General features: G+C 51.3%; 1 protein-coding gene across 1 annotated transcript in view; it reads left to right on the forward strand.

Annotated features, from left to right (window-relative positions):
* The window catches only part of PGBD5 (piggyBac transposable element derived 5), a 105,641-nt gene extending 88,698 nt beyond the window's left edge, over positions 1-16,943 (forward strand). Inside the window, exons 5-7 of the mRNA XM_055425864.2 lie at positions 1,493-1,690; positions 13,297-13,402; positions 14,750-16,943. Coding sequence (XP_055281839.1) covers positions 1,493-1,690; positions 13,297-13,402; positions 14,750-14,945 — 500 coding nt within the window. The 3' untranslated portion in view covers positions 14,946-16,943. The remainder of the gene's footprint in view (positions 1-1,492; positions 1,691-13,296; positions 13,403-14,749) is intronic.
* The last annotated feature ends 10,902 nt before the right edge of the window (positions 16,944-27,845 follow it).

The raw sequence follows: 27,845 nt of genomic DNA on the forward strand, positions 1-27,845 counted from the left end.
ATTGTTAGGATGCTCTCATAGCGTGGGCCCAGTGGGACTGGTAGGTACAGAGTGAGGGCACCAAAGGCTTCCCTGAGACCTGGGCCGCTGGCCTGTGTTCTGGGAAGAAGAGGGCCCTCCCCGCTCAGGAAACTAGAGGATGAAGGAGAATCTTTTAGTGGAAAAAAATTGACTTGGAATTTGAGTTTTTCCAAGAGCAAAGATTTCATTACCTGTTAGAAGCATCTGAGGCTGTGAACCCTCTCATATGACCTCCTGAGCTTCCCCTGCAATGCCTGATGTGTGGGGAGGTGGTCTCCATGTTGCCCATGGATGGCTGCCCCCACCCTCAGGGACTCTGCGTTCTCTGGTCTGGTGACCCCAGGAAATTCTGACAGGCAGCCAGGGTTGAAGTCATAGCCGAAAGCCTGGCTGTGCCTCCTGGGCACATGGAGACTGCTTTGTAACAATATTCACATGAGAATCGCTATTTTCATAAATAAACTTGTGCACTGCTAGATTCTCTTCTTTTCCTGGTAGAAAAATGCAGCTGCTCTTTGGGTGGTTGTGTTCATCAAGCCTCCTCATTCATCTAAATACTATTCTTGTTTTGAAGACAGATTCTTCGTAAATCTCGGAGTCTGGGTATTTGGATCCATAGTGGTGGGAGCCGTGAGGAGCCCACTTCTTTTGGGCAGCAAGACTGGGCGTGCCCCCCAAAGGTCTGACTGAGGCGGTGGAGGGACAGGAGATCATCAGAGTCCTTCCACCACGGAAGGTGACCAGGAATTCATGCCCATGACACTGGGGAGACCATTCCCCAGTCTCCAGTCAGAATGCCCCTTCACGTCTCCTCTGGGCATGGGGAGAAGTGGGCTTCCCCATGGTTCCCCAGGGGAGCCCGTGAGCAGTGAGACTGGGAAAGACCTCAAGTCCTGGAAGAATTTGGAGAAACCTCCTTATTTCAGTTGATCTCTGCTTGCATGGCTCCTGCTGCAGGCAACATTCTAGGTTTCAGAGGCCCTGCTGAAGCTCTTCCCCCAGAAAACTCTGCCACTCACCGCCCCCACAAAGCACGTGTCATGTGACGACTCCCCCCTCTGCCTTTCACTTGGCTGCACACAGGCGGAGCTTCCAGAAGTGCCCTACAGATGGCGAGTCTTGGTGAGAGGGGTAGGGTACATAGCTGGTTTGGGCTTAATGATGCCCGTCTCTGCCCACCCAACCAAGAGCCTGAAGTTCCCATGCATCACGTGAGCTCAGAAGTTCTCGAAGCAGATGGGAGGATGGATCCACAGGCTCAGCCCTGTACTGGCAGGTCGCAAGCCCTCTGGCAGTGAGGACTGCTGTCTTACTGCTAATGCCCTGCTTGTGTTATGTCTTCCGTGTGATTTTAGGTACATACAGAAGTGTGGGGGAGGCAGCACGTCTGGGATAGAAGCCCCCAAATTTCCCAGCTCTCCTGGGGAAGCGGGGGCGCCGCCCTGAGGCTATGCGGTCCCTGTACCCACAGGGATCTACTGCTGTGGCCTGCTCAGCTCCAGGAAGAGTGACTGCACCGGCCTGCCGCCCTCCATGCTAAGCAGCCCAGCCACACCACCTGCCCGGGGCCAGCACAGCATCCGGATGAAGGGGAGCATGTCCCTGATCTGCTGGTACAACAAGGGGCACTTCCGCTTCCTGACCAATGCCTACTCGCCCGTGCAGCAAGGTGGGCATGCTGGGGGCCCCAGGTGGGGCTCTGGGGGCTGGGCTTGACCCCTGCCCCTCTTTAGCTCTAGGACATGGGGTGGGTGATGCCTGCTGCCTCTTACATGGAGGCTGGCCCTCCTGCACCCACAGGCTGCCAGCACCCCAGGACTTGTTACACATCAGGAGAAACCGTGAGGTTGTTATTTGCAGATGACCTGAGCAGTTACCCGCATAGGTCCCTAGGTCATATATAGTGTGATAATTGGCTCTGTTGAACAGCATTTACATAATCGCTTCATCATTTAGGATTCTGTGAAAAATCTAGTCTTATGGGAGGAGGAAAAAAGTCAACCATTCTTTTCAATGTTTGTATTTAAGGGAACCCACAGCTCAAACATTATTAAATAGCAGAAAAGGAAATTGCAATGACAAAGGGACCCTTTACTAAAGTATTTACAGCTTCCCTGGTGGCTTCAGAGAATCCACCTGCATTGCAGGAGACCTGGGTTCGGAAAATCCCCTGGAGAAGGGAGCAGCTACGCACTCCAGTATTCTGGCCTGGAGAATTCCATGAACAGAGGAGCAGTCCATGGGGTTGCAAAGAGTCAGACACAACTGAGTGCCTTTCACTTTCAGTGTACTTGAAAAGTCCCTTGGGTTCCTTTACAGTAAGACATCTTTGTCTTTACTATTGGGCTTCCCAGGTGGTGCTAGTGGTAAAGAACCCGCCTGCCAATGCAGGTGAAGAAACGCCTTAACCTGAGGCGTGAAGAGACGCCAGTTGGATCGGTGGGTCAGAAAGATCCCCTGGAGAAGGGAATGGCAACCCACTCCAGTATTCTTGCCTGGGGAATCCCATGGACAGAGGAGCCTGGTGGGCTGTAGTCCACAGGGTTGCACAGATTCAGACACGACTGAAGTGACTTAGCACAGCAGTCTTTACTATTACAGGAACACTGCCACGGAACTCAGGGTGTGTGTGTAGTGTGTGTGTTGCTGTGCGTGTGTGTGGTGTGTGTGTGGATATATCGTGTGTGTGGTGTTTAGCATCTCTCGTTCATTTACCCCCATCCCTCACCTCCACACGCACCTCGTGTGACATTTCAGTGCAGGTAACAATCAAGGCACATGGGTGTCGTTACCCCACTCGGGCGTGGGGGTGGGGGCGGCGAGAGCCGCCCCCGTCAGGGGCTGTATCGAGGGCACATAGAGGAGAGGTTTGGAATCGCCCTTGTCAGCCGAAGGCCGGATTGCACTGGACTTCCGCTCTCTTTCAGCTTGGGCCTTGGGGCAGGACCAGAGGATCTCTTGGAAGGTATCTCCTGGAAGTATCTTGGAAGGTGTGGGTCTAGGGTGTTGGAGTTGTTTCCCACCAAATTATTTTAAGTGATGGCCTCTGAAACGATGTCCCAAAGCAGATTGCCCATGTCTGAACTGGTGCAATGAGGTGGCAGAGAAAAGACTGCATCTGGGAACGTTAGGGATAAGCCTGCAATAGGGTTGAAAGCCCCAGTCTCAAGGACTAGAGCCCTTTAATCAGACACCGGGGGAAGGAGGCAGGAGGCTGTTAAGGGGCAAAGACAATAAAATTGGGAGGGTTGGTTTGGTTTTTTTTGAAAACTGATAAAAAAACTTTTTTTGTGTGGTTTTATTTATTTTAACTTATTTGTTTTAATTGGAGGCTAATTACAATATTGTATTGGTTTTGCCAATAAGCTGAAACTAGTATTGTGTTCAATTCAGTGATACTTTCCTTTTCTAAAGTGTGCACTGTTATCAATCATGAAGTTCGAAATCTTAGACACCCTTACAAATCTCACGGTGTGTATCCACCACCTGGCCACAGACCAACCCCCACCACCCAGCCCCTGAGCCCGCCCTGCCCCGTCAGGGCCTGTGGGCACTGTGAGCCCACCCGGGAGAGAGGAGGCCCTGGGTATGGCCGAGGGGCTCGCAGAGCGGAGGCTCTGATGTCGGCATGCTCCCCACGCGGAGTCCTTTTCCTGGTTCCATGCAGGGGCCTTGCTGCTTAATGGAGATAGTTCTGGTGTGATTGTCCTTCTGCTGTGCTTCAAAAACATGATTCTTTAAAACTACCTAGTATTTCATCCTTCTAAAGGAGATCAATCCTGGATGTTCATTGGAGGGACTGATGCTAAAGCTGAAACTCCAGTACTTTGGCCACCTCATGAGACGAGTTGACTCACTGGAAAAGACTCTGATGCTGGGAAAGGTTGGGGGCGGGAGGAGAAGGGGACGACGGAGAATGAGATGGCTGGATGGCATCACCGATTCTGTGGACATGAGTTTGAGTGAACTCCGGGAGTTGGTGATGGACAGGGAGGCCTGGCGTGCTGTGATTCATGGGGTCGCGGAGAGTCGGACACGACTGAGCGACTGAACTGAACTGAGTATTTCATCCTTAGATTGTGTCATAATTCTTTATCTTGCTCCCCATTAATGATCGTTTGTTTTTTTTTCCACAATATGAAGAGTGATATAGTGAAGATTTTCATAGATAAATCTTCAGATACATCTTTGATCACTTCCTCAGGATAAATCTAAAAGTTAAACGGTTGTGCCAAAGGGTCTGAATGGTTTCAAGACTCTGATGCTGTGCTGCTAAAAGGCTGTACTTGTTACCACTGCAGAGGGTTACAGGAGACTGAGATTTCTCCTGCTGTACCAACACTGTATTCGTTTTCTTTTCTAAATTGGTCAGTGAGATGGCTGAAATGCTGTAAACTTTTAGCTATAAATCGCATGACTGTTGGTGAGGTTGAACATCTCTCCATGTCTTTATTAGCTGACTTTCAATGATTCTGTCATGTTCTTTTACATTTTCCATTTGAAGTACTTGTCCTAGGAACTTGACATTTTATGAAAGATTTTATGCCTATAGCAGCTATTTTTATGCACTTGTTTTCCTTTTGCTGTTATTTGTGGTCAGTATTTTTAACCTTTCCACATAGGCGCAGCTGTTGAGGGGCTTCCTAGGTGGCACTAGTGGCAAAGAGCCTGCTTACCACTATGGGAGACGTAAGAGAGTGGGCTTCAGTCCCTGAGCTGGGAAGACCCGCGGAGGAGGGCGTGGCCAGCCACTCCAGTGTTTGCCAGGAAAATCCCATGGACAGGGGAGCCTGGCGGGCTGCAGTCCATAGGGTCGCACAGAATCAGACTTAGCAGGCACGCACTGCGGTTAGTCGTGTTATTTGTTCTCATGCTTAAAAAACCCCCTGCTCTGTTCCAAGGCCAAGTAAGTAAATAGCTCACCTGCTTGTTTTATAATGTGATTCTGTGCTCTTTGCACTTGGAATTTATTTTGGTATGTGGCCTCAGTCAGGGTGCTACTATTTTTTTGATAAGTTGCAAAGATTGGCTGACCAAGCAGCCCCACCGCTGATCCCGAACCATTGATCAAATAATTATTTTTCCCTACTTATTTTAAATATCACCCAGATGACAGAGTCTCCTATGTTCCAAAGACTGCTTGCCAGCTTTATACTGTCTTCTATTAAGAACATATATGCTCTTCTCAAATGTGAGCAGAATTTCCCATTTCAGAAAACATGTAACTACGTATGAACATTTTCTTGTTGTTTAGTCACTCAGTTGAGTTTGAATCTTTGTGACCCCATGGACTGCAGCATGCCAGGCTTCTCTGTCCTTCACCATCTCCCTGAGCTTGCTCAAACTCAAGTCCATTGAGTCAGCGTTGCCATCCAACCATCTCATCCTCTGTCATCATCTTCTCCTCCTGCCTTCAGTCTTTCCCAGCATCAGGGTCTTTTCCGATGAGTCAGTTCTTTGCATCAGGTGGCCAAAGTATTGGAGTTTCAGCTTCAGCATCAGTCCTTCCAGTGAATATTCAGGACTGATTTCCTTTAGGACGGGCTGATTGGATCTCCCTGCAGTCAAGGGACTCTCAAGAGTCTTCTCCAACACTTCAGTTCAAAAGCACCAATTCTTCAGCACTCAGCCTTGTTTGTAGTCCAGCTCTCACATCCATATATGACTACTGGAAAAACCATAGCTTTGACTAGATGGATCTTTGCTGGCAAAGTAGTGTCTCTGCTTTTTAATACACTGTCTAGGTTGGTCATGAGGTGGCCAAAGTATTGGAGTTTCAGCTTTAGCATCAATCCCTCCAATGAACACCCAGGATCGATCTCCTTTAGAATGGACTGGCTGCATCTCCTTGCAGTCCAAGGGACTCTCAAGAGTCTTCTCCAGCACCACAGTTCAAAAGCATCAATTCTTCGGCAGTCAGCTTTCTTCACAGTCCAACTCTCACATCCACACATGACCACGGGAAAAACCATAGCCTTGACTAGATGGACCTTGGTTGGCAAAGTAATGTCTCTGCTTTTTAATATACTATCAAGGTTGGTCATAACTTTCCTTCCAAGGAGTAAGTGTCTTTTAATTTCATGGCTGCAATCAGCATCTGCAGTGATTTTGGAGCCCCCAAAAATAAAGTCTGACACTGTTTCCACTGTTTCCCCATCTATTTCCCATGACATGATGGGACCAGATGCCATGATCTTTGTTTTCTGAATGTTGAGCTTCAAGCCAACCTTTTCACTCTCCTCTTTCACTTTCCTCAAGAGGCTTTTTAGTTCCTCTTCACTTTCTGCCATAAGGGTGGTGTCATCTGCATATCTGAGGTTATTGATATTTCTCCCGGCAATCTTGATTCCAGCTTGTGCTTCTTCCAGCCCAGCATTCCTCATGATGTACTCTGCATATAAATTAAATAAGCAGGGTGACAACATACAACCTTGACGTACTCCTTTTCCTATTTGGAACCAGTCTGTTGTTCCATGTCCAGTTCTAACTGTTGCTTCCTGACCTGCATACAGGTTTCTCAAGAGGCAGGTCAGGTGGTCAGGGATTCCCATCTCTTTCAGAATGTTCCACAGTTTATTGTGATCCACACAGTCAAACGCTTTGGCACAGTCAATGAAGCAGAAGTAGATGTTTTTCTGGAACTCTCTTGCTTTCTCCATGATCCAGCAGATGTTGGCAATTTGATCTCTGGTGCCTCTGCCTTTTCTAAAACCTGCTTGAACATCTGGGAGTTCACGGTTCACATATTGCTGAAGCCTGGCTTGGAGAATTTTGAGCATGACTTTTCTAGCGTGTGAGATGAGTGCAATTGTGCGGTAGTTTGAGCATTCTTTGGCATTGCCTTTCTTTGGGATTAGAACGAAGACTGACCTTTTCCAGTCCTGTGGCCACTGCTGAGTTTTCCAAATTTGCTGGCATATTGAGTGCAGCACTTTCACAGCATCATCTTTCAGGATTTGAAATAGCTCAATTGGAATTCCATCACCTCCACTAGCTTTGTTCGTAGTGATGCTCTCTAAGGCCCACTTGACTTCACATTCCAAGATGTCTGGTTCCAGGTGAGTGGTCACGCCATCGAGATTATCTTCATCGTGAAGATCTTTTTTGTACAGTTCTTCTGTGTATTCTTGCCATCTCTTCTTAATATCTTCTGCTTCTGTTAGGTCCGTACCATTTCTGTCCTTTATCGAGCCCATCTTTGCATGAAATGTTCCCTTGATATCTCTAATTTTATTGAAAAGATCTCTTGTTTTTCCTATTCTGTTGTTTTCCTCTATTTCTTTGCATTGATCACTGAGGAAAGCTTTCTTATCTCTCCTAGCTATTCTTTGGAACTCTGCATTCAGATGCTTATATCTTTCCTTTTCTCCTTTGCTTTTTGCTTCTCTTCTTTTCAAAGCGACGAGTTGACTCACTGGAAAAGAGTCTGATGCTGGGCGGGATTGGGGTTGGGAGGAGACGGGGACGACAGAGAATGAGATGGCTGGATGGCATCACCGACTCGATGGACATGAGTTTGAGTGAACTCCGGGAGTTGGTGATGGACAGGGAGGCCTGGCGTGCTGTGATTCATGGGGTCGCAAAGAGTCGGACACGACTGAGCGACTGAACTGAACTGAACTGAACTGAACTGAGGTTGGTCATAGCTTTTCTTCCAAGGAGCAAGTGTCTTTTAATTTCATGGCTGCAGTCATCACCTGGGGTGATTTTGGAGCCTTAAAAGATAAACTCTGTCACTGTTTCCATTGTTTCCGCATCTATTTGTGATGAAATGAAGGGACCAGATGCCATGATCTTCTTTTTTTTTGAATGTTAAGTTTTAAGTCAGCTTTTTCACTCTCCTCTTTCACCTTCATCAAGAGGCTCTTTCGTTCCTTTTCGCCTTCTGCCATAAGGGTGGTGTCATCTGCATATCTGAAGTGAAAGAAGAGAGTGAAGTCACTAAGTTGTATCCATCTCTTTGCCACCCCATGGACTGTAGCCTATCAGGCTCCTCCATCCTTGGAATTTTCGAAGCAAGTGTACTGGAGTGGGTGTCCATTTCCTTCTCCAGTGGATCTTCCCGACCCAGCAATTGAACCCAAGTCTCCCATATTGCAGGCAGACGCTTTACCACCTGAGCCACCTGGGAATCTGAGGTTATTGATATTTCTCCTGGCAATCTGGATTCCAGCTTGTGCTTCATCCAGTCCAGCATTTTGCATGTTGTACTCTGTATATAAGTTAAATAAGCAGGGTGACAATATACAGCCTTGACTTACTCCTTTCTTGATTTGGGACCAGCATGTTGTACATGTCCCATTCTAACTGCTGCTTCTTGACCTGCGTACAGGTATGGTGGTCTGGTATTCCCATCTCTTGAAGAATTTTCCACAGTTTGTTGTGATCCACACAATCAAAGCCTTTAGAATAGTCAGTGAAGCAGATTTTTTTTTTTAATTCTCTTGCTTTATCTATGATCCAGTGGATGTTGGCAGTTTGATCTCTGGTTCCTCTACCTTTTCTAAATCCAGCTTAAACATCTGGAAGTTCTCGATTCATGTACTGTTGAAGCCTAGCTTGGAGAACTTTGAGCAGTACTTTGCTGTCTTGTGAAATGAGTGCAATTGTGCAGTAGTTTGAGCATTCTTTGGCATTACCTTTCTTTGGGATTGGAATGAAAACTGACCTTTTCCAGTCCTGTGACCACTGCTGAGTTTTCCAAATTTGCTGGCTTACTGAGTGCAGCACTTTCACAGCATCATCTTTTACGATTTGAAATGGCTCCACTGGAATTCCATCACCTCCACTAGCTTTCTTTGTAGTGATGCTTCCTAAGGCCCACTTGACTTTGCACTCCAGAATGTCTGGCTCTAGGTTAGTGATCACACCATCATGGTTATCTGGGTCATTATGATCTTTTTTGTACAGTTCTTCTGTGTTTTCTTGCTACCTCTTCTTAATATCTTCTGCTTCTGTTAGGTCCATACCATTTCTGTCCTTTATCGAGCCCATCTTTGCATGAAATGTTCCCTTGGTATCTCTAATTTTCTTGAAGAGATCTCTAGTCTTTCCCATTCTGTTGTTTACCTCTATTTTGCACTGATCACTGAGGAAGGCTTTCTTATCTCTCCTGGCTATTCTTTGGAACTCTGCATTCAGATGGGTATATCTTTCCTTTTCTCCATTGTCTTTTGCTTCTCTTCTTTTCTCAGATGTTTGTAAGGCCTCCTCAGACAACCATTTTGCCTTTTTGCATTTCTTTCTCTTGGGATGCTTTTGCTCACCTCTTCTGTACAGTGTTACAAACCTCCGTCCAAGTTCATCAAGCACTCTGTCTATCATATCTAGTCCCTTAAATCTATTTCTCACTTCCACTGTATAATCATAAGGGATTTGAGTTAGGTTATATCTGAATGGTCTAGTGGTTTTTCCCTGCTTTCTTCAATTTAAGTCTGAATTTGGCAATAAGGAGTTCATGACCTGAGCCACAGTCATCTCCTGGTCTTGTTTTTGCTGACTGTATAGAGTTTCTCCATCTTCAGCTGCAAAGAATATAATCAGTCTGATTTCTATTGACCATCTGGTGATGTCCATGTGTAGAGTCTTCTCTTGTGTTGTTGGAAGAGGGTGTTTGCTATCACCATTGTGTTCTCTTGGCAAAACTCTATTAGCCTTTGCCCTGCTTCATTCCGTATTCCAAGGCCAAACTTGCCTGTTACTCAAGGTGTCTCTTGACTTCCTACTGTTTCATTCCAGTCCCCTATAATGAAAAGGATGTCTTTTTTTTTTTTTTTTTTGGTGTTAGTTCTAGAAGTTCTTGTAGGTCTTCATAGAACTGTTCAGCTTCTTCAGCGTTACTGGTTGAGGTTTGGATTACTGTGGGAATGGTTTGCTTGGAAACAAACAGAGGTCGTTCTCTCGCTTTTGAGATTGCACCCAAGTACTGCATTTCAGACTCTTGTTGACTGTGATGGCTACTCCATTCCTTTAAGGGATTCTTGCCCACAGAAGTAGATATAATGGTCCTCTGAATTAAATTCACCCATTCGGGTCCATCTTAATTCGCTGATTCCTAAAATGTGCATGTTCACTCTTGCCATCTCCTGTTTGACCACTTCCAATTTACCTTTTTTCTTGGACCTAACATTCCAGGTTCCTATGCAATATTGCTCTTTACAGCATCAGACTTTACTGTCATCGTCAGATACATCCACAACTGGGCATTGTTTTCACTTTGGCTCAGCCTCTTTTTTTCCTTCTGGAACTAACTTTCTGCTCTTCTCCAGTAGCATATTGGCCACCTAGCAACCTGGGGAGTTCATCTTTCAGTGTCACATCTTTTTGCCTTTTCGTACTGAACACTTTAGGGACTGAGTTGTTATCATTTACTCCAGATTCTAAAGGAGAGTGAGCTCTCTTTCAGGAAGTGTGAGCCCTGTCATTGCTCAGTTACTCAATTGTGTCCTATTCATTGCAACACCGTGGACTGGAGCACGCCATGCTTCCCTGTCCTTCACCATCTCCCTGAGCTTGCTCAGACTCAAGTCCATTGAGTTAGTCATGCCATCCAACCCTCTCGTCTTCAGTCTTTCCCAGCATCAGGGTCTTTTCTAATGATTTGGCTCTTCATATCAGGTGGCCAAAGTATTGGAACTTCAGCATCAGTCCTTCCAGTGAACACCCAGGACTGATCTCCTTTAGGATGGACTGGTTGGCTCTCCTTGCAGTCCAAGGGACTCTCAGGAGTCTTCTCCAGCACCACCGTTCAAAAGCATCAGTTCTTCGGTGATCAGTCTTCAGTGTGAGGGTATGCAGGCTCTTTAAGTTACATGCTGTCATATACCCAGGGTCATCCCCGTGAAGAACAAAATCCTTTTTGAGTCTCCATCTCCCTCTTTGCTCATAGAGTTCAGAGTCCATGAGGCTGATGTGGGTGTGGAATGTCTGCGTGTCAGACGTCGGGTCTGTGCATCAGGTCTTGACTCATTCGTTCAGACTCACAGAAGGGCAGAAAACACGTCAGCCCAGCCAGAGGAAACCTGGAGGAGCGGAGAGGCAGACCCCTGCAACAGGAAGACAGGCCCACAGGCTCTCATAGGCCCGCAGGAACGTGCAGTGTCACAGAGGTTGATTCTTAGAATGGAGATGTGCAGAGGGTCACACCCAGCCAGAGACATACAAGGGTGCACCCAGGGAGAACACAGCGTCCCTGGTTATGACGTCAGCAGAGACAATAAATATCACATCACCTCTTGTCAGTATTTCCAATGTCTAAAGCTTTTCAGTCCTCAGAAAAGGATTTTAATAGGACAGCAGTCGTACCCTTTTCATCTTGAGTAGTATCTGAAATCTAAGGTATCACCAGGAAGGAGACGACTGGTAATAACCTTGGAGAAATGCTCAGAGACTGACAGAAACCTGGATTTTGAAGCCAGTCTCCTATTTCCAGCTGTAATCCTCATTTAATTTCAAAAGTGTGAAGGGATAGGGAGGAAACTTCTTCCCCTGAGAAGACGGGAGCAGGCCTCCCACACCTGGGTGAGCAGCCCTGAAACTACTGCCCTACAGGTGCTGAGGGCAGCCAGTGGGGACTGCAGGGCCCCGGCCAGCACCACGCCCTCATCCCTGAAGAGTGGGCCCGACCTGCTGGGACCCTGCTACGTCAGAGCGAGGCGTCCCCTGCCTCTGGGAAGAGAGAAGGAAGGGGATTTTATCAGACGGTCTGATCTGCTCATACCCACATGGATCTGGGAAGCCCTAAGGGGACCTCTTTAGTCCCAGAGGAGGCTATAGTTGAAAGGCAAATAGAGCTGGAGATGGGAAGCCTCCCCAGGCCATGCACCCAAGCTGGGTGTGAGGTGGGGGTGTTTGCTCACTTGTGTTTGGGGTTGGGTGGTGAGCAGAGGCCCCAGGGCAGGTCCCCTCAGGAAGGGTGCTAAAGAGAGACCGCCCTCCGTGGAGGCAGAGAGCCCAGCCTTGGAGGCCCTGCGTGTGGCCGCGGCATCCGACAGTAGAGTCTCTGTGGAGAGAGGCTCTCTCAGGATCCAGGGCCCAGGAGCCTCTGACCAGGAGGAGGCCCTGGACGGGCACCGTGGTCCTTTGAGCTCTTGAGGCTTTAGAAAGTGTGTTGCCTGGGTACTGCCCCAGTGTCCCCACACCTCCAGAGCTGGTTTCTCAGCCTCTCATAAGATCTTCAGGCACTTCATCAGTGCAGAAAGTCAGTATTTGGAGAGCAGGGATGGGAGACAAAAAAACTATCCTGGTTTAGGGCTGAGTCTCAGCAAATTCACCTGTGTGACTTTTGTCTCCCGCCCGTCCCTCAGTGGGGAAGGGGTGACAAGCCATTTTTACTTCAACTACTGGAGAAGGGAAGGCTACCCACTCCAGTATTCTGGCCTGGAGAATTCCCTGTATTGTATAGTCCATGGGGTCGCAAAGAGTCAGACATGGCTGAGCGCCTTTCACTACTCACACATATTTAAGCAGTGCTAAAATAGCACAGCCCTGTGAACTAACCCCTGAAAACAGTGGTGCTCTTGCCCATCACATGCTACTGCAGGTGTGGCTGCTCAGAGGAAATGCCTTCACCGTCCTTCCAGCCCTCACATCACCTCTGGGGGTGCAGTGGAAGACAGGTTGCTGGGCAGCAGGCTGGAGAGGGCTGACTGATCTCTCTCTGCTTCTCACTCCTGGTCGGTGGGATGTTTCACTCTTGCCGTGACTTTGTCATGGCCCTGGGACTCAGTTCCATTTGTATTAAGGAGGATAAGGTGTTTGACGGCATGTGAGAGAATGCATTTAAGGATCGGTGACAGGTAAAGGGTTCTGTCCATAGGGGAGGCATGGAGGAGCCTCCTGGTTCTTCTGAACCCTGCCTTGAGCAGAGCAGGTGGACTGGCCCTCTGGCCCCCTGACGGTGGTGGCCACCTCCTCCCACTGCTCTCAGACCTGGTGGAAGGAGTGGGAGCCTGGGGATGGGAGGAGGGGGCCAGTGAGTCCTGACCTCCGCTCTGCTCCCAGGGCTCCATCGGGCGCTAAAGCCCTACTCCACTCACACCCGCCTTTGCGCCGTTATCTGCCGCGGGCCCTGCCCTGGTCTGTGCTGTGGCCCCTTTGCTCACCTGACCTTGTTTTCCTCAGCTCCTCTGAAGCTTCAGCGATGTTGTTGATATTGGTTTTTTCCATCTACTCCCCTGCTGTCTGTTTTGACAAGCAGGCAGGATGGAGAAGAACGTGATCTGAATGGGGGTCTGCAGGGTTGGCTCAGAGGGGACGTCCCGCCTGTCTCTGCAGGAGTAATCATCAAGAGGAGGAGCGGGGAGATTCCCTGCCCCCTGGCCGTGGAGGCCTTCGCGGCCCACCTCAGCTACATCTGCAAGTACGACGACAAGTACAGCAAGTAAGTGAGCCGCGCCGGAGAGCCCGCGGGGGCCTCACTGCCGGGAGCGGGAGTCCCCACTGCCCGGAACAGGAGCCTCGCTGCTGAGAGCGGGGGCCTCACTGCCGGGAGCAGGGGGCTACCGGGCAATCAGCTGCCCTTGTCAGAGTCGAGAGAGGAAGACCCTGAGGGAAAATCCTGAGCCCTCAGCCTGGCGGCCCCCCAGGGCCCAGCCACGCGGCCACCCCCCACCTCCCACCGCCTGGCCGCCCGCATTACAGCCCTGTCTGTTCCCCTTCTTCCATCGGGCCTGACCCCTCCCGCTATTGTCCCCTCCGCAGACCATGAGGCGCGGGCCCTCACGTCACTGGGCTGAGCCGTGGTACTTAGTCATTTCAGTGTGCATGTGGGCTCAGGGCTCAGGCACGGCATCATCATGAATGCACACATGGTTTGGACCACACGCGTGTACATGTGCGTGTCCATGCCCCAGTGCTGTCTCCAGGCAGCTCCCGTGCCCACATTGGGGCACACGTTGCCCACAGCTGAACCTTGGCCTGTTTACTACTGGGCCTGAACCTCACAATCTAAAACAGGGTGAGACTAACCCAGAGGGCGGTGGGCGTTTTCTCAGCCCTCCTTGAGAGTCACTGACTGCTTGGTGGGGAGGGCAGTGCAGGAACCTGGGCCTCCTGGAAAAGCCCGGGTGTAGAGGGCGCCCCACTCCCTCTGCACTGTCTTTCTGGAGCCCAGGCCTGCCTGGCGGCTCACTGGCCTGGGCGGTGCTCACAGGGCAGTCTGTGTGATGGAGCAGACATCACAGGCTGCCCTGGCTGGGCGCTTCAGTGGTGCTGAAGTTGCCGACCGTTCAACACCTGGCATTTGGGGTGCAGAGACACGCATGCAGAGGACAGTGGCACCGGGATGGGTCCTGAGGCGGGGCTCTCTGGCAGAGCAGGCTCTCCTGAGGTGACAGCTGTCCTCTGTCTAGGGGCAGACGGGGTGGTGAAGAGCAAGGAGCTGCAGGTGGTCGTGGCCAGAGGGGCTCGGGACGCGCCGTGCTTGCGCAGGGCTGCCCACAGCCCTGTGTCCTCCCGCGCTCCAGCCGCGCCACACAGGCCTGGCTCCTGCTGTGACCCGCCTCCTCCCACCTGATCCTTTGCCAGGGACTGTTTTCATCTTAAGTAAAGTTCATGTGCCTGAGCCTCAGTGAGAGCTGCCCTCCCCGTTCCCCCCTCCCCAGCCTGATTTCCACTGCCACGCTCCCAACAGCACCCTGCTGAGCCCGACAAGGCCTTTGGGAATCTCTCCTGCACGGGGCACTTGGGCATATCTGAGTCAGCTCTTCTTACCCTTCTGTCCTCTTAGGTATTTCATTTCTCATAAACCAAACAAGACCTGGCAACAGGTGTTCTGGTTTGCCATCAGCATCGCGGTCAATAATGCCTACATTCTGTACAAGATGTCGGATGCCTATCATGTGAAGAGGTACAGCCGGGCCCAGTTCGGTGAGAGACTTGTGCAAGAGCTGCTGGGCCTGGAGGATACCTCTCCAAGCCTCTGATGTCCTGGGCATGGCCCAGGCTAGGTAAGGACCAGGTCCAGGGAGGGACGGGGGAGCCTGATGTCTGACCTGCCGGCCAGAGACCCAGAGATGCCCTGTGTGTGGCCGCAGTCCAGGCAGGGTGCTCAGGGCCTCTGGAGGGGCCAGGGTGGACCTGGTCAGAGGGTGGCGCCATCCGGTTTCCACACAGAGAAGAGCACGGCTTCCCTCCAGAGAGTGGCCACCACCTTAGAGTGAGCACCTTGCAGGTGTGGCCCTGAGCCAGACCTTCCGTGCCACCAGCACAGGGCAGGGCACCCTCACAATCCACCTGGAGGCCATGGGGAGCCCGTTCAGCACAGGGGACTTGGGAGGGCTGCTGTCATCATGGGCGCCAGGGATGGAGTGAGCTGGTGAAGATGAAAGATGTCCACGATGTGGTTCAGGTCACACAGTGTCTAACGGCGATGGGAAGGGAGCCAGCTGGGCCCTGTGCAGCTGGGATTGTTTTGGGGATGTGTAGGAGCCCAGAAGGTTTCCCAGTGTTTGCCTCGAGAGGGCAGCTCAGAACGGGGTTCATAGCAGAAGAAACACAGCCTGGCATCGCTGAAAGGCAGTGTTGGCATGGGGAGTGGGGCCACTCTGGTGTGTGCCCAAGGCACTCCTGCCTGTCCTGGAGTGGCTGGTGTGTTGGGAGGAAGACGGTGACAGAATGGCAGTGGAGTGTGATGCTGTTTTTACTTCTAGATCTATCTTCAGGTTATTTTCTTACTGTTGCTCAAGATCTTCTGTAAAAGGAAATGTCCCTCTTCTATCCTCACCCTCTCACCCCACCCTGTCGTGGCTCCTTGCATGATCACGGGCCTGGGCCTGAACCTGGGCCAGAAAGGGTACTTTGTGTCCATCAGACCATGGGGGCCTGTGGGCCTTGAGCTTTGCACAGATGCCGTCATTGGCAGAATTACTTGTTTTGGAAAATACACAGCACGGCTGAGACAACAGATAGTCTCTGCGGATGACCACTCGCTGTCTCCCTCGTGTGGTCACTGGGCAGTGCTGGCCGGCCTCACTGCACGCCTCGTGATGGTGTGTCGGGCATTGGCAGACCCACCTGTACAGCTTGGCTGGCTGTGACTCCCAGGGCCTGGGGTCTGCTCACCGCCAGCCTGAAAGTCCTACATGATGAGCAGCTGGCAGCAAGGGCTCTACTTACTTCTCAGAACACCTGGGCCTTCTCTGAACCAAGGTTCACACATCTCCCTGGGAGACCTCCACTAGGGTGGTCGGCTGGTCTGGCTGTCCCCACAGATAAGAAACAAGTAATTTCTGAAGTTACGTGATCTCCCCTCAACCCAAGTTATGTTGCCCCCTTATTTCTACAAACGCAAACCTGCTCTACTCAGGCTTTGGGGTGTTCCTCCTCGTTGTCACTCGGTTCATTACAAGTGTTGCTGGCAGCATGCTCCAGATCACAGCGTATCTGTTCCCAGTTCACGATGGTCACCTCGCCCTGTGGTTTTAATTCGATGCCACGGATTGTAGGCCAAATTTTAAATTGTGTTTCAAAACGCCTTTGCCGTGTCCTTTAATTGGATTGAAAGCACTTTTACCACATGGAGAAATCTATTTTTAATTTGTGATGCTTTTCTACAAGGTCCACTATTTCTGAGTTTAATGCGTTTCCAACACTTAGGGAGATTCTAATGGAAGCTGATGAATTTTCTTTTCTGTCCAAGTAAGTAAAAGAAAAAATAAAAGTCTATTTAGTTGTTGACTCTTTGTTAATATGTGAGTTTGTTTAAAAGGTCAAGGACAAAACTCCAGGCCACTCTTGTGAGTCTTGATTTCTTGTATAATCCAGTATGTATGATCCTGCCACTCTAGTACCATGAACCAATGAGGAGTTTAGAAGAAAAATCCAGTTGACTGTTGATGGGTAGAAATGCACGTGATGCCCTGTCCTGTGACTGCTTCGTTGCACTGACAGATGCCTCTGCCATTAGACACATCCTGCCTGCCTCCACCCCAGTCTGTCCTCTGCTAGGCCGTGTGTCATTCTGATTCAACACCAGAGGTGCTGCTGTGACCAATAGTGGGTGACTTCACATTAGCAAGTAATTATTGAGTAATTACACCATATTAGTGCTCCAGTTTTAAGATGGTGGCCACCTGGTTTCTGATAAACGCCTGAGAGACCAGCAGGTTAGCTGGGTTTCTGGTGGAGCCTGTGGCAATAGCACCAGCTCTCAAGTTCAAAGGGATTTCTCTTCTCTTTCAAGGAGGACAAAATGCCAGGCAGCACTGACTAGGAAAGCCTGCAGGGACCTGGACTGCACCCATGGATGGGGTGTGGGGTGACTGGTCAAAAGTCACCAGACTCCATATCTCCCTGGATCTGAAGGCTGGCAGGTGCCACACTGGACCGGCTCACTGGGAAGGTGGCCATTGTTCTTGACCAGGAAGGGGCCCAGCTAGAGGTTCTCAGGGGAGAGGCTGCCAGCAGGGCCCTGGCAGAAGCTGGGAGGTAGGGGGCCCCCTGCATTCTGTAGCAAACCAGTCCTGTGGGAGGTCTTTGCTGCAGGGTCTAGAAAGGAAGGGCGGACAGTGAGCTCCTAACCCTGTTCGAAATGAAGCACCAGCAGGACTTCTAAGGTTCTCCAGAGAACATCTAACAGCTGGAATGCAAGGTAACCTGTTGGTCTCCATACAGTTTCTGAGGTGTCACATGACCTCAGCTGTCTTTGGAAGTAGGTAAGGTAATTCTTGGGCTTCCCTGGTGGTTCAGAGGTAAAACATCCGCTTGCAATGCAGGAGACTGCCAGCAGTGCAGGAGACTGAGGTTCAATCCCTGAATCTGGAAGATCCCCTGGAGGAGGCAACGGCAACCCACTCCAGTATTGTTGCCTGTAGAATCCCATGGACAGAGGAGCCTGACAGACTATAGTCCGTGGGGTCACAAGAGTCGGACACGACCAAGCAACTGAACCACCAACACCACCAGGCTAATTCTTAGGAGAATCTAATTAGGATGATTTTCTGTTTGGATTTGGTATGTTCTTTAGCAGGGTCTGTATTTGTCTTTTCTCCCCACACTCTGCTTCCCTCCCAAAGCCTCAATTTTGAACAATGTTCTACTTCGGTCACTGGAACATTACATGAGTATTTCAAAACTCAGGTGAGTGACATAGAAACTTGGCATCTGGACCATTCTGGGCAAAGATATCCAGTTTATTGACTGCATTAGACAAGACCCGGCCGCCAAAAACGGATTAACCCTGCAGCTGTGGCCGAGATAAGATCGCAGATGGGCGGGGAGGATCTGGGTGTGCGGCTGGCACCACCATCCCCCTGAGGCCCTGCGTCACATCTGCATTGAGGGCCCCTGACGAGGGGCTGAGGCAGGCTCGCCACCACCAGGGAGGAATGCCCCTCCAGCCTGCGGTGACGGGAAAAGGCAGCCCCCACAGCAGGCCCTTCGGTGGAGGAGACAACTCAGGGACCGGCTGATGGGAGCGGGGAGGAAGGGTTCCCTGACCTGTGCCGCGGGCAGACAGACAGGGCGGCGCCTATGGGCCCAGAGAGCGCCCCGTGCTCCAGGTCCCCACCCAGGCACCCCACAAGGTGGGCCTGGACACCTGCATCCCCAGCTGGCAGGTAGGCATTGGCCAGGGGGACGTGTTACTGCTTGCCCAGGTGAGCTGGTGGACCTGATGCTGAGCCCACAGTCTAAACCGCTGCACAGACTGCTCCCCAGATTCACCAGCAGAGCTGGCGGCTTTCGCCCCAGTTTATGTAATGCCTTTATAGGGCATTTCTCCTGTCGGAGGCTTTGTAGACAGGTGAGCTCACACCTCTTCTGATCTGGAATATCGCAGGTGCTCAAGGCTCACGCCCTCCCTGCGTCATTCTGTCGGGTGCGTTTCTTTCTTGCCCTGGATCCAGGCCGGAGTTTTTGGCTGAAGGCCTGACAGAGCCCAGGTTGACCTGGTGGTGAGCTGAGGTCTGGGCAGTGGTCGGCCAGAAAAGGACCCTCAGCTGCAGCCAGCCCTGTGCTGAGCCAACCGACCTCTCACTGGGCGGCACAAGGGGAGGGGAAGGGGAAGGGTGGCCCTGGAACCTCTCCCCAGGCGCCTGCCGGCCGTCCTGTGAACCAAGGGCTGGGGTGGAGGGCAGGTCTCCGGAGCGTCATGGCCCCTCTCCCCAGGTGCTGGCTGCCCACTCGCCAGCTTGTGACTCGTTCTGTCCCCACAAGGGGCGAAGGCCCATTAGCAGCCTTGTGTGTAGAAAGTCAAGGGCTCCAAAGGAAAGGGGACCCAGTTCCCAGGAAGTGCCTCAGCCCTGCCCGAGGGGCTCCACAGCCCGCTCTGGAACAGAGCTGTGCAGAATGGCCCTGTGGTTCTGTACCCTTGACTGTCACCCTAAACACCTTGTCTCTATTAGGAAGAGTGCTGAGACTCCATTACCTAAGCGTTTAGTCCACGTGGCTTCTCTGTGTGGCCCGTTTTTAAAAGGATCTTTAAAGCTCCTTTCTGATTATGTCCTTCCCTCCTGTTAAGCAGTACAGAGGGTATCAGCACCAGGGCGGTACTTGGAGCGCTGCTCAAGGAAGTGAGCAGGACGTGAAGCCGTGTCACGCGTGTTGGGCCTGGGGCTTTCCCCCTGCCCAGAGCCCGCCCCTTCTCTCCGCGTGCGGGCCCTGCCGGCTGCGGGAGTGAAGGGCACCGCTGCCCCTGCGCAGCCGCGACGGGGCCTCCTGAGAGGAGAGGACACACCTGGCTGTCTTCTGCGTCATCAGCGACTGTGCTGCAGACGTAGGGCTTTTCCCCCGTTACTTGGAAGCGTGCCCTTCTGTGTCCATATCTGGAGACGAAGGCTGAGGTGGAGGAGAGGCCCCTGAATCCCGTGGGGACTGCGAGGGGAAGGAGGGGCTGGGCTGGGTGCTGGGCTCACTCGCAGGCCTGAGGGCTCAGGTGTCCGTCGGGTGGGACGTCCTGCGCAGAGGGTGAGGGTGACCGAGGAGCGCGCCTGCGACACCCCATATCCCAGCTGGAGGCCCGCGGGGGTGCGGCCCCTCTCTGCTCCTTCTCTGTCTTATGTTCATCCTTTTACACATTCCTCAGACAAGGCCATCAAAGCCAAAGTGTGACCCACAGTCATGAGCGTTTATTACCCCCAGGCCTGGCTCTCGGCTCTGCCGGGACTCCATCTGCTCCCCAGGACTGCCTGTGAGCCAGGGCCGTCACTGCCCCTCCTCCTTGGGTGGGGACAGGGCTGCTTCACGCCCGTGGGGGCTCCAGGGGGCGGGCCTCAGTCACTCCCACCACCGCCCGCACCGTGGGCGGCGCACTCTTCCCGCAGGGATGGTGCCAAGAGCCAGGCGCCCAGCTAGCAAGCGGCACGACTGTGCTCGAGGGCGCTGGGCGCGCATGTGCGGGCTCCACCCAAAGGCGGTCTCCATGAGGCGCGGGCCCCATGTCGTGGGGGCCGTGTCGGTGCTGCTGCCGGGCACAGTGCACCCCTCCAAATCGTGGGGCCCTTCACAGGGAGAGGCAGCAGACGCGCCTGCCTGCACACCCCCAGAGAGACGGGATCCAGCCTCGGAGGCTGGGACGGGACTGCCTCTGACCAGGGCCAGCTGGTTTATATGTAACCATCTTTGGAGAGCATGGCAGCACGTAGAGCAACAGAGCAAGAAGCGGCCTCGGCTACTCAAGAGGCACAGGGAACGTTTCTCGTCTCATCCGTACTCGTATTAACTTGTGACACTTCTTTCACTCCCCAGAAGCTTGTGGCTGGTTCTGTTTTCCCCTGGGAAGTGTGCCCACCTTTCCCCACCTTCCTCCACTAAGAAAGGACCGCAGTTCAGGCAACAGTGAGTGGTGGAAAAAATGATTAATTGGACAGATGATATTTTAGCTTTTTAATTAGCTCTCCCCCTAGACTTAGCTGTTTAAAAGAAATACATCTAACTTCACAGTTGGGAACTTCCTGTAAGCAGTACACAGAAGGAGGAGTGGGGTTTCTGTGGTTTTAGGAGGTTTAAAAAGATGGACTCAAAACACTTGTATACATTTTTAGGTGTAAATTTTAGAACTGGAGTTGTGGGATTTTTGATTGAGGCATTTTGGGGTAACTTTCATCCATTTCAACGTAACGGCCTAGTATGATGTGCTCCTTATTGATACTTATCACTGCTTATCAATAGAAGTACAGTGTCCAAAGTGGGACGGATGCTCTGCCAGCTCCAGTACCAGTGAAGCCACGTGTCCAGTCCTGGCCGCTCCCTGCAGCAGGAGGCAACGACCAGTCGGGGGTCTAGGAGGCAAGGACAGTGGGCCCACATCGAAAGCGAATGACAGAAGGGGCGGCTGGGGAGACGGGGTAGAGAGTGTGACGCTGCGCTGGCCTGGGGCAGGGGTGTGGCGGTGCTCTCTGGCCCTCCTGGCCCTGCTGGGCATGGTGCAGTCACCCGCAGGCGCCTCGCCTCGGGAGATTTCCAGCACCAGAGAGCTGCCCACAGAGGGCACAGGACACCTTCAAAAGCAGGGGACACTGCGTCCTGCTCACCGTCTGGGTGGGCAGGGGGTGGCGTTGGGCAAGACACTCTTGCTGCAGCTCTGATCTCGACTAAGAAAGAGCAGAAAATGGCCAGGGGTGAAGGCCCTGGTCCCAGGGCCTGGCCCCTGGCAGGTGCTGTAACCAGAATGAAGATGCTGTGTCCAGAGGAGGGCTTGCCCGCCCCCCCAGCCCCTTCCTCTCCCTCGTGATGATGCCCACTGCCACAGAGCTTGTGACAGGGACATCTGTGTCAAAGAATCTGCAAAGATTGCTGTTTGACGTGTTTGTGTTGTTGTTGCCACCATGAACATTATCTTGTGTTTTTTCAGTTAATCTTTAGGAGAAAATTTTTAGTCTTCCTGGAAACTTCATGCATAGCCTTGGTTGACCTCACACAACTTCTTCTCCATCCCTTTTGTGACAGTAAAGCAGACCCTTTTGATTATTTTAAAAATCAAGGTTTTGATTTTACACAAAGCACACTTGCAACACCTTTTTTACAAATGAAATGAGCTAATTCTGAGTTCTAAAATATTAAGTATGACCCCCCAAATTATTCTTTAATTCAGATATCTAATCATGTGTTTTTTATTTCTTCAACAAAGTGATTACACTCAGGAGCTTGGAAATATAGTAAGATACATGGCATTTGCTTCTCTCTGGTGCTTTCTTTTCCGGGGGAGGACTGGTGCAGGAGGGAGGGGATGGTAGAACAAAGGAAACCAGGGACTGCATGTGGGATCTGTTGCCAGAAGTAAATAATAGCAGAGGTTAGGCAGAGCCTGGGGAACCACCCCAGGGATTCTCCTGAAGGTAAAGAGGCAGGTAAGGGGACCCGGGGGGCCACAAGCACATTCTGCCACCTGAGCCTTCTCAACCGCTGCTGTTCCTGGGGGAGTCAGAGACTCCTGGGGTCCTCCTTTCTCTCACCTCCCATCTTTTGCCTGTAGGGGCACAGGAGCCCCCACTATGAGAGGCTGAACTCTGCAGACTGCAGGGTCTACTGCTGCCATCAGCACTGCTCTGTCTTCCCCTTCCTCGGGAGGTTCTGGAGTCAGGAATATAGCTGGGATGAGCATTTACTGCCAGAAGGCAGGTCCCTGGGAGCAAAGTGAGAGATGGGAGAAAAAGTGCCCACGAATGGAGCAGGCATGTGTGGGGCGTCAGCAGAGCAAACTTTGGCTTGGGTGGTAATCTAGGAGGCCAAGGAATGGGAATTGTTTTCATTAACACAGAAAATCTTTATATTATGAGGTGTTGGATGCCACCTTCCAGGGTTCATTTTATATTTCATTAGAGGAGGATAAAAGATTTTGAGGAGCATGTGTTTAACCTCAATAACCTAGAATAAGAATTAAAACTTATTACAGCACATCATGGCAATGTTTTAAGTTCTTTCATAAGCCAAAACTAACTTAAACACAATTTTAAAGTTTCCATGATATCTTTGCTTGCCACATCTTTCATTAAGTGTTGGAATTACCTTTGCTGAATTGTTTTGTTGACCTCGTGGTCATTGTTTATCATCAGTGCCTTTCCTCCCCCATCAGCTTCCTTCCTTCCAGGTCTCCTTTCTGCTTCACTGCCGCTCGCTCCTCCCTCTGTGTGCATCTCCGCTCCTTTTTCTTCCCCTCCTTCTATCTCCCCACCTCTGTCTCCACATTCCTTTGGTGAGCCCTGGACTATCCTCTCCAGATTCAGAGGGGCCGGTCTGGTCCCTCCCTCTTGTAACTATCATCACCACACTGTAGGAATCATTGCGATTCAATAGTAGAAGGGGTGGGAGATGAACATTTGTATCGAAGACATGGTGAGGGTAGAGACACCCCAGAAAGAGGTTTGGCTTCAACACAGAGGAAACAAAAAACCCTTTATAGTTGAGAATGGATATCAGGATTTAATTGACCAATCCTAGGGGCCCCACCTTCCATGCCATATTTCCTCAAGTTTCATCATGTCCCCTGGTGATGTGGCTCTCTTTGGGTCACAGGAATACTTGGAAAGTCAAACAGCCACTCTCTGATTTGAGAGATACGACAGCAGAGGGAAAATGGACTAAAAATCATTTATTAAATAAACTTTTATTGAGCTCTTCTGAGCCATTAGACACTGGGGATGTAAGCGAGGGCAGCCTTTCCCATCAGAGACTGTCAAGCTGTGGGAGAGACACACAGAGATCTCATGTGACCAGAGTAATGATAGTATGTAAAAAAAAAAAGGAACGGTGACCATATTTTCTCACTCACAAATAGGGCAGAATGGTTTTGAAGGAATGTTAATGGGAGATCAGAGAGAGGTCAGGTGTGGATACTATTTCACAAAATGAACCGGCTTGCTGCTTGAAACAAACCTGTGTTACATGGGCCCATCTTGGGCCAAAGGCTCTGGGATTTGCCACTGGGAGAGTCTTGGGGTCAACAGGTAAAAGTCCAATAGTTCTGTCTCTGTTTAACCACCCTGACACTACGGGGCAAGTGAAATGCATCCATGTTCAAGTTTGTGCTCCAAGGAGAGACAGTCCATCTGGAGGAAGCAGCTGCTCCTGAGGAAGCCAGGTCTCCGGACAGATGCTATCTGGGGGCAGCAGCTGACCCACCAACCCGGGCCCCCTCCCTCCCCGTCCCAGGAACTGAAAAAAGGTTGGGTGAGATCTGCCCTCTCTCAAGCCAGACGGTAGAAGTGGCTTTCTATCCAGTCACCATCCACCAAGTCAGAATGTCTACATAAACCACGAGTAAACAACCCCACAAATGGAGACTCACTGCCAGCCAAATAAGTGTATTCATGAGGATAACAGAATGAAATATTTAAAAACCCAGAAAGATTGTTGTCCTGCTGTAGACTGTATAAGCGCTGGGAAGGGTAGGCGGCTTTGTTTTCACGAGTGTCGGAATGAAAAATAACGCAGCCCTCCCACAATCTGCCCACCTCTCTTGAGCCTCTCCATGTCCGACCAGCAGAGGGCAGCAGAGGACGCCGCGTGCGCTTCCGCCGCCGCAGCGCACAGCGGCCTGGTTGCCCCGCGGTGCTGAGTTAGGGTCGCACAGGGTTCCAGGCCCAGTGGATGCGCTGCAAGAGAGACACACAACGTCTCTACTGATCCAGCGCTAGGAGAGAGAGCAATAAGCAAGTCATACCCACAGATGACTTCCTGGGGGCAGGGGTGGAAAAGGAACTCGGACAGAATTCCACACTTGTTCCCCCTGCAAACGTGTGCCAGGTGCTTACCAGGCCCAGGCCCTTATGGAGGCAGGTGACAAGATAAAGACTCCTGCCGTCCTGAAGTGGAGGGAGAGAATTGGACCCAGTAAACCAAAAAGTGCTTGTACAGCGTTTGTACAGATACTTAGTTCTACAGACAACAGGACAGTTCGGGTTTGATGGGTGCTGAGGCCAGGCTGAGGGGGTTCTGTTTGGAGCAGGTCCCAGGGTAGGGTCGGCACAGCAGCTCCAGGGGCCCCACCAGCCCCACTCTGCCAGACTGAGGTCACAGCGGGCAGCTGCTCCTGGGCCCTTCGGGAAGAGCAGGGGTCTTGGGCAGAACAGGCTGTGGCAGAGGGGACGGGGGCCCAAAGAGGAGGCCAGCCCAGCAGAACAGGGAAGGTGCCCTCTGGGGAAGCTGAGGGTGTTGGAGCAGAACCAGCAGAGTGGTTGGTGGAGTGCTACTAGGCCCCGGAGGGCAGGACGGCAGGACGGCAAGTGGATCCTGGCTGTGGGGAAAGAGGGAGGGTCTGAGACGGAAGGTGGGGCAGGAGAGGGAAGCCGCGCTGTGGGGCCCTTGCAAACAAGCTGCTGTGGTCCCGCAGGTGGTCTCAGCTTCCAGAACCCTCCCCTCCTCTGGGATTCCCCCAGGGACCAAGGCAAGGCTTGACTTCTGACTGGGGCTTCTGAGGATGTGAAAACGAGAGTCCTCCTGCTTTCATCTTGGCCACAGCCCCAAGAGGCTGAGGACAGTGAAGCATCCTGACCCCGCGGAGCTGTTGGGCTCAGCAGGGGACCCCAACACCCTTTGGAAGTTTCCAGAGGGCTACCCAGAGTTCTCTGCATGTCCCCTGTGTGTCCCTGCAGCCGCAGCGGGGCAGCCTGCAGCATCTCAGGAAGCTTCCCACTGCAGTGACCATGGTGGAGCAGGAACAGAAGACAAGAGGCTGCAGGGCCTGGCTGTCCAGGCCAGAGAGACCCGACCACAGGGTGGCCCTGGGGAAGTGAGAAGGAAGGTGTTTCCTGTGAACCCTGGATCCTGCCAAGGGATCCTGGTGGTCCTGTGAAGGGTGATCCATGACGGCGGCCTCTGCAGGGGGATGTGCTCTGAGGCTGTGGGGCTGCAGTCTGGGCACAGGCTCCACTCTGAATGTGCCCAGTGCCTCTATGAGTCTCAGTTTCTGGGAATAAAGGACCTGCCTGACTTCTTTACAGAGATCACCATGAAGACATCAGGGTGTGACACGCGGGCACTGCTGCCCCTGTTAATGACCCTGGGCTCGGTCGACAGAGGGATGATTCCAGTAACAGTGGAGGTCAGCCCTGTCCCAGGCCTCCTGCTCTCAGGCCTGAGGCCTGGTATGCGCCAACCTCCCTGGAAGCAAAAGGCCAGGTAAAGGATGGAACATGCAGGGCCTGTTCCAGGAAAAGGCCGATCTGTCTAGTGTGAAAAGTGAGACCCCCTAAACAATGAGATCCCAGCCATGGGAGATTCCATGTTCCCTCTTTTTCCAAGTCATGCACCCCACCTCCAAGCAGCAGCAGAACCCAGTGGAGACAGACAGTCCAGCTCCAAGTGGAGTGAAGGGCACCAAGGGATTACAGGTCCAAAGGATGTGGGGAGGGGGATGACATCCAGGGGCAGAGCCCCTGTACGAGGGAATCCCTATCTTAGGAGCAGAACAGGTTTAGGAAACCAGTCTGGAGTGCCCCACCCCCAGCTCTGCAGGGGTTCCTTTCTTGTAAATCTGTATGTTTCACCAGACACCCCTGCTTGTGGAGTACCCCCTTCCTTTAGTAACAGGGAACACTTGCTACTAAAAGATTCACTTGTGTGCACATCTCAGGGCACAAGAGAAGGTGCTCAAAACAGGGAGATGGATAGAGGATGCCCAGGCAGCCCAAAGCTGACTGTGGATGTGCAGGTGCTTTCAGAAGAGGGACTGCTTCCAAAGGGCTTTCACTCAGTATTAGGACTGAGTTCCCCTCACCAGCTACCACCAGAATCTGCAGTAGAAAGTAGGAGGCTCCAGGGTGCCTCCCCCGGCAGCTTCACCATTGTGCATCTCACAGAAGATGCCCGAGGGCTCATTTCTTTGACAACACTTGTTGTGTTTGCCTTTTTGATAGTAATGATTGTAACAGGTATGAGGTCTCATTGTGGTTTTAATTTGCATTTTGCTGATGATTGCAATGTTAGCTTCCTCTCCCCTACCCCTTCCCCTCATGAATGAATGAAGGAAAGATGCTCAGTCGGTCTGACTCTTTGCAACCCCATGGTCTGTCCATGGAATTCTCCAGGCAAGAATACTGGAGTGGGTTGCTATTCCCTTCTCCAGGGGATCTTCCCGACCCAGGGGTCAAACCCGAGTATCCTGCATTGCAAGCAGATTCTTTACCATCTGAGCTACAGTCGCCCCGTACCTGTTGGCTATTTGTATGTCTTCTTTGGAGAAATTAAAAATAGAACTACCACATGATCCAGCAGTTTTCCTTCTGGGTATTTATCCAAAAGAATTGAAATGAAGATCTTGAAATGACATTAACACTCCAGTGATGATCGTAGCACTGTTCGCAGCAGCCAAGATGTGGAAACAACCTAATGTCCACTGACAGATGATTGGATAAAGACTGTGTGGGCTATACACTGTTGATGAAAAACGAATCAGTGGTTAATCTAAGAAAGAAATGGAGATTTTTATTCAAACCAACATGAGGGTTATAAACCAGGAGACAGGCTTTCAGAGACCTCTGAGGACTGTTCCCCCTGTTAGAGGGAAACACAATTGTACACATTTTTGAGCCAAAGGCTCACATGTCATGGTAACGTATGGACAGTTGACACAGTCCAACCAGCAGGCCACTGTGACTCCTTCCAGGATTGATGTTATCTCCTGAAGACTGACCCTGATGGTGCCAGCAAGAAATGGCTTTTTCTTGGCAAGCAGGCTTCTAAAGGATGTGGTTAATGAATAATGCAGATACACCATACGCGCTAAAGAGGGTGAGGACGCAGTCAGGAAGAGTGAGAATTCTGTGTTTAAACTTTTTCTTGTCCTAAGCTTTCAAAGTAACTTTTGTTTCATCAACATAAGATGCAATGTTAGTGTTTGAAAAGAAGGATAGTCTGCAACAGTGCAAATGTGGCTGAACTTTGAGGAC

This window comes from Moschus berezovskii, chromosome 12, assembly GCF_049115385.1.
Source record: "Moschus berezovskii isolate FMDL1 chromosome 12, NW_MosBer_1.0, whole genome shotgun sequence".
NCBI classification, from domain to species: Eukaryota; Metazoa; Chordata; class Mammalia; order Artiodactyla; family Moschidae; genus Moschus; species Moschus berezovskii.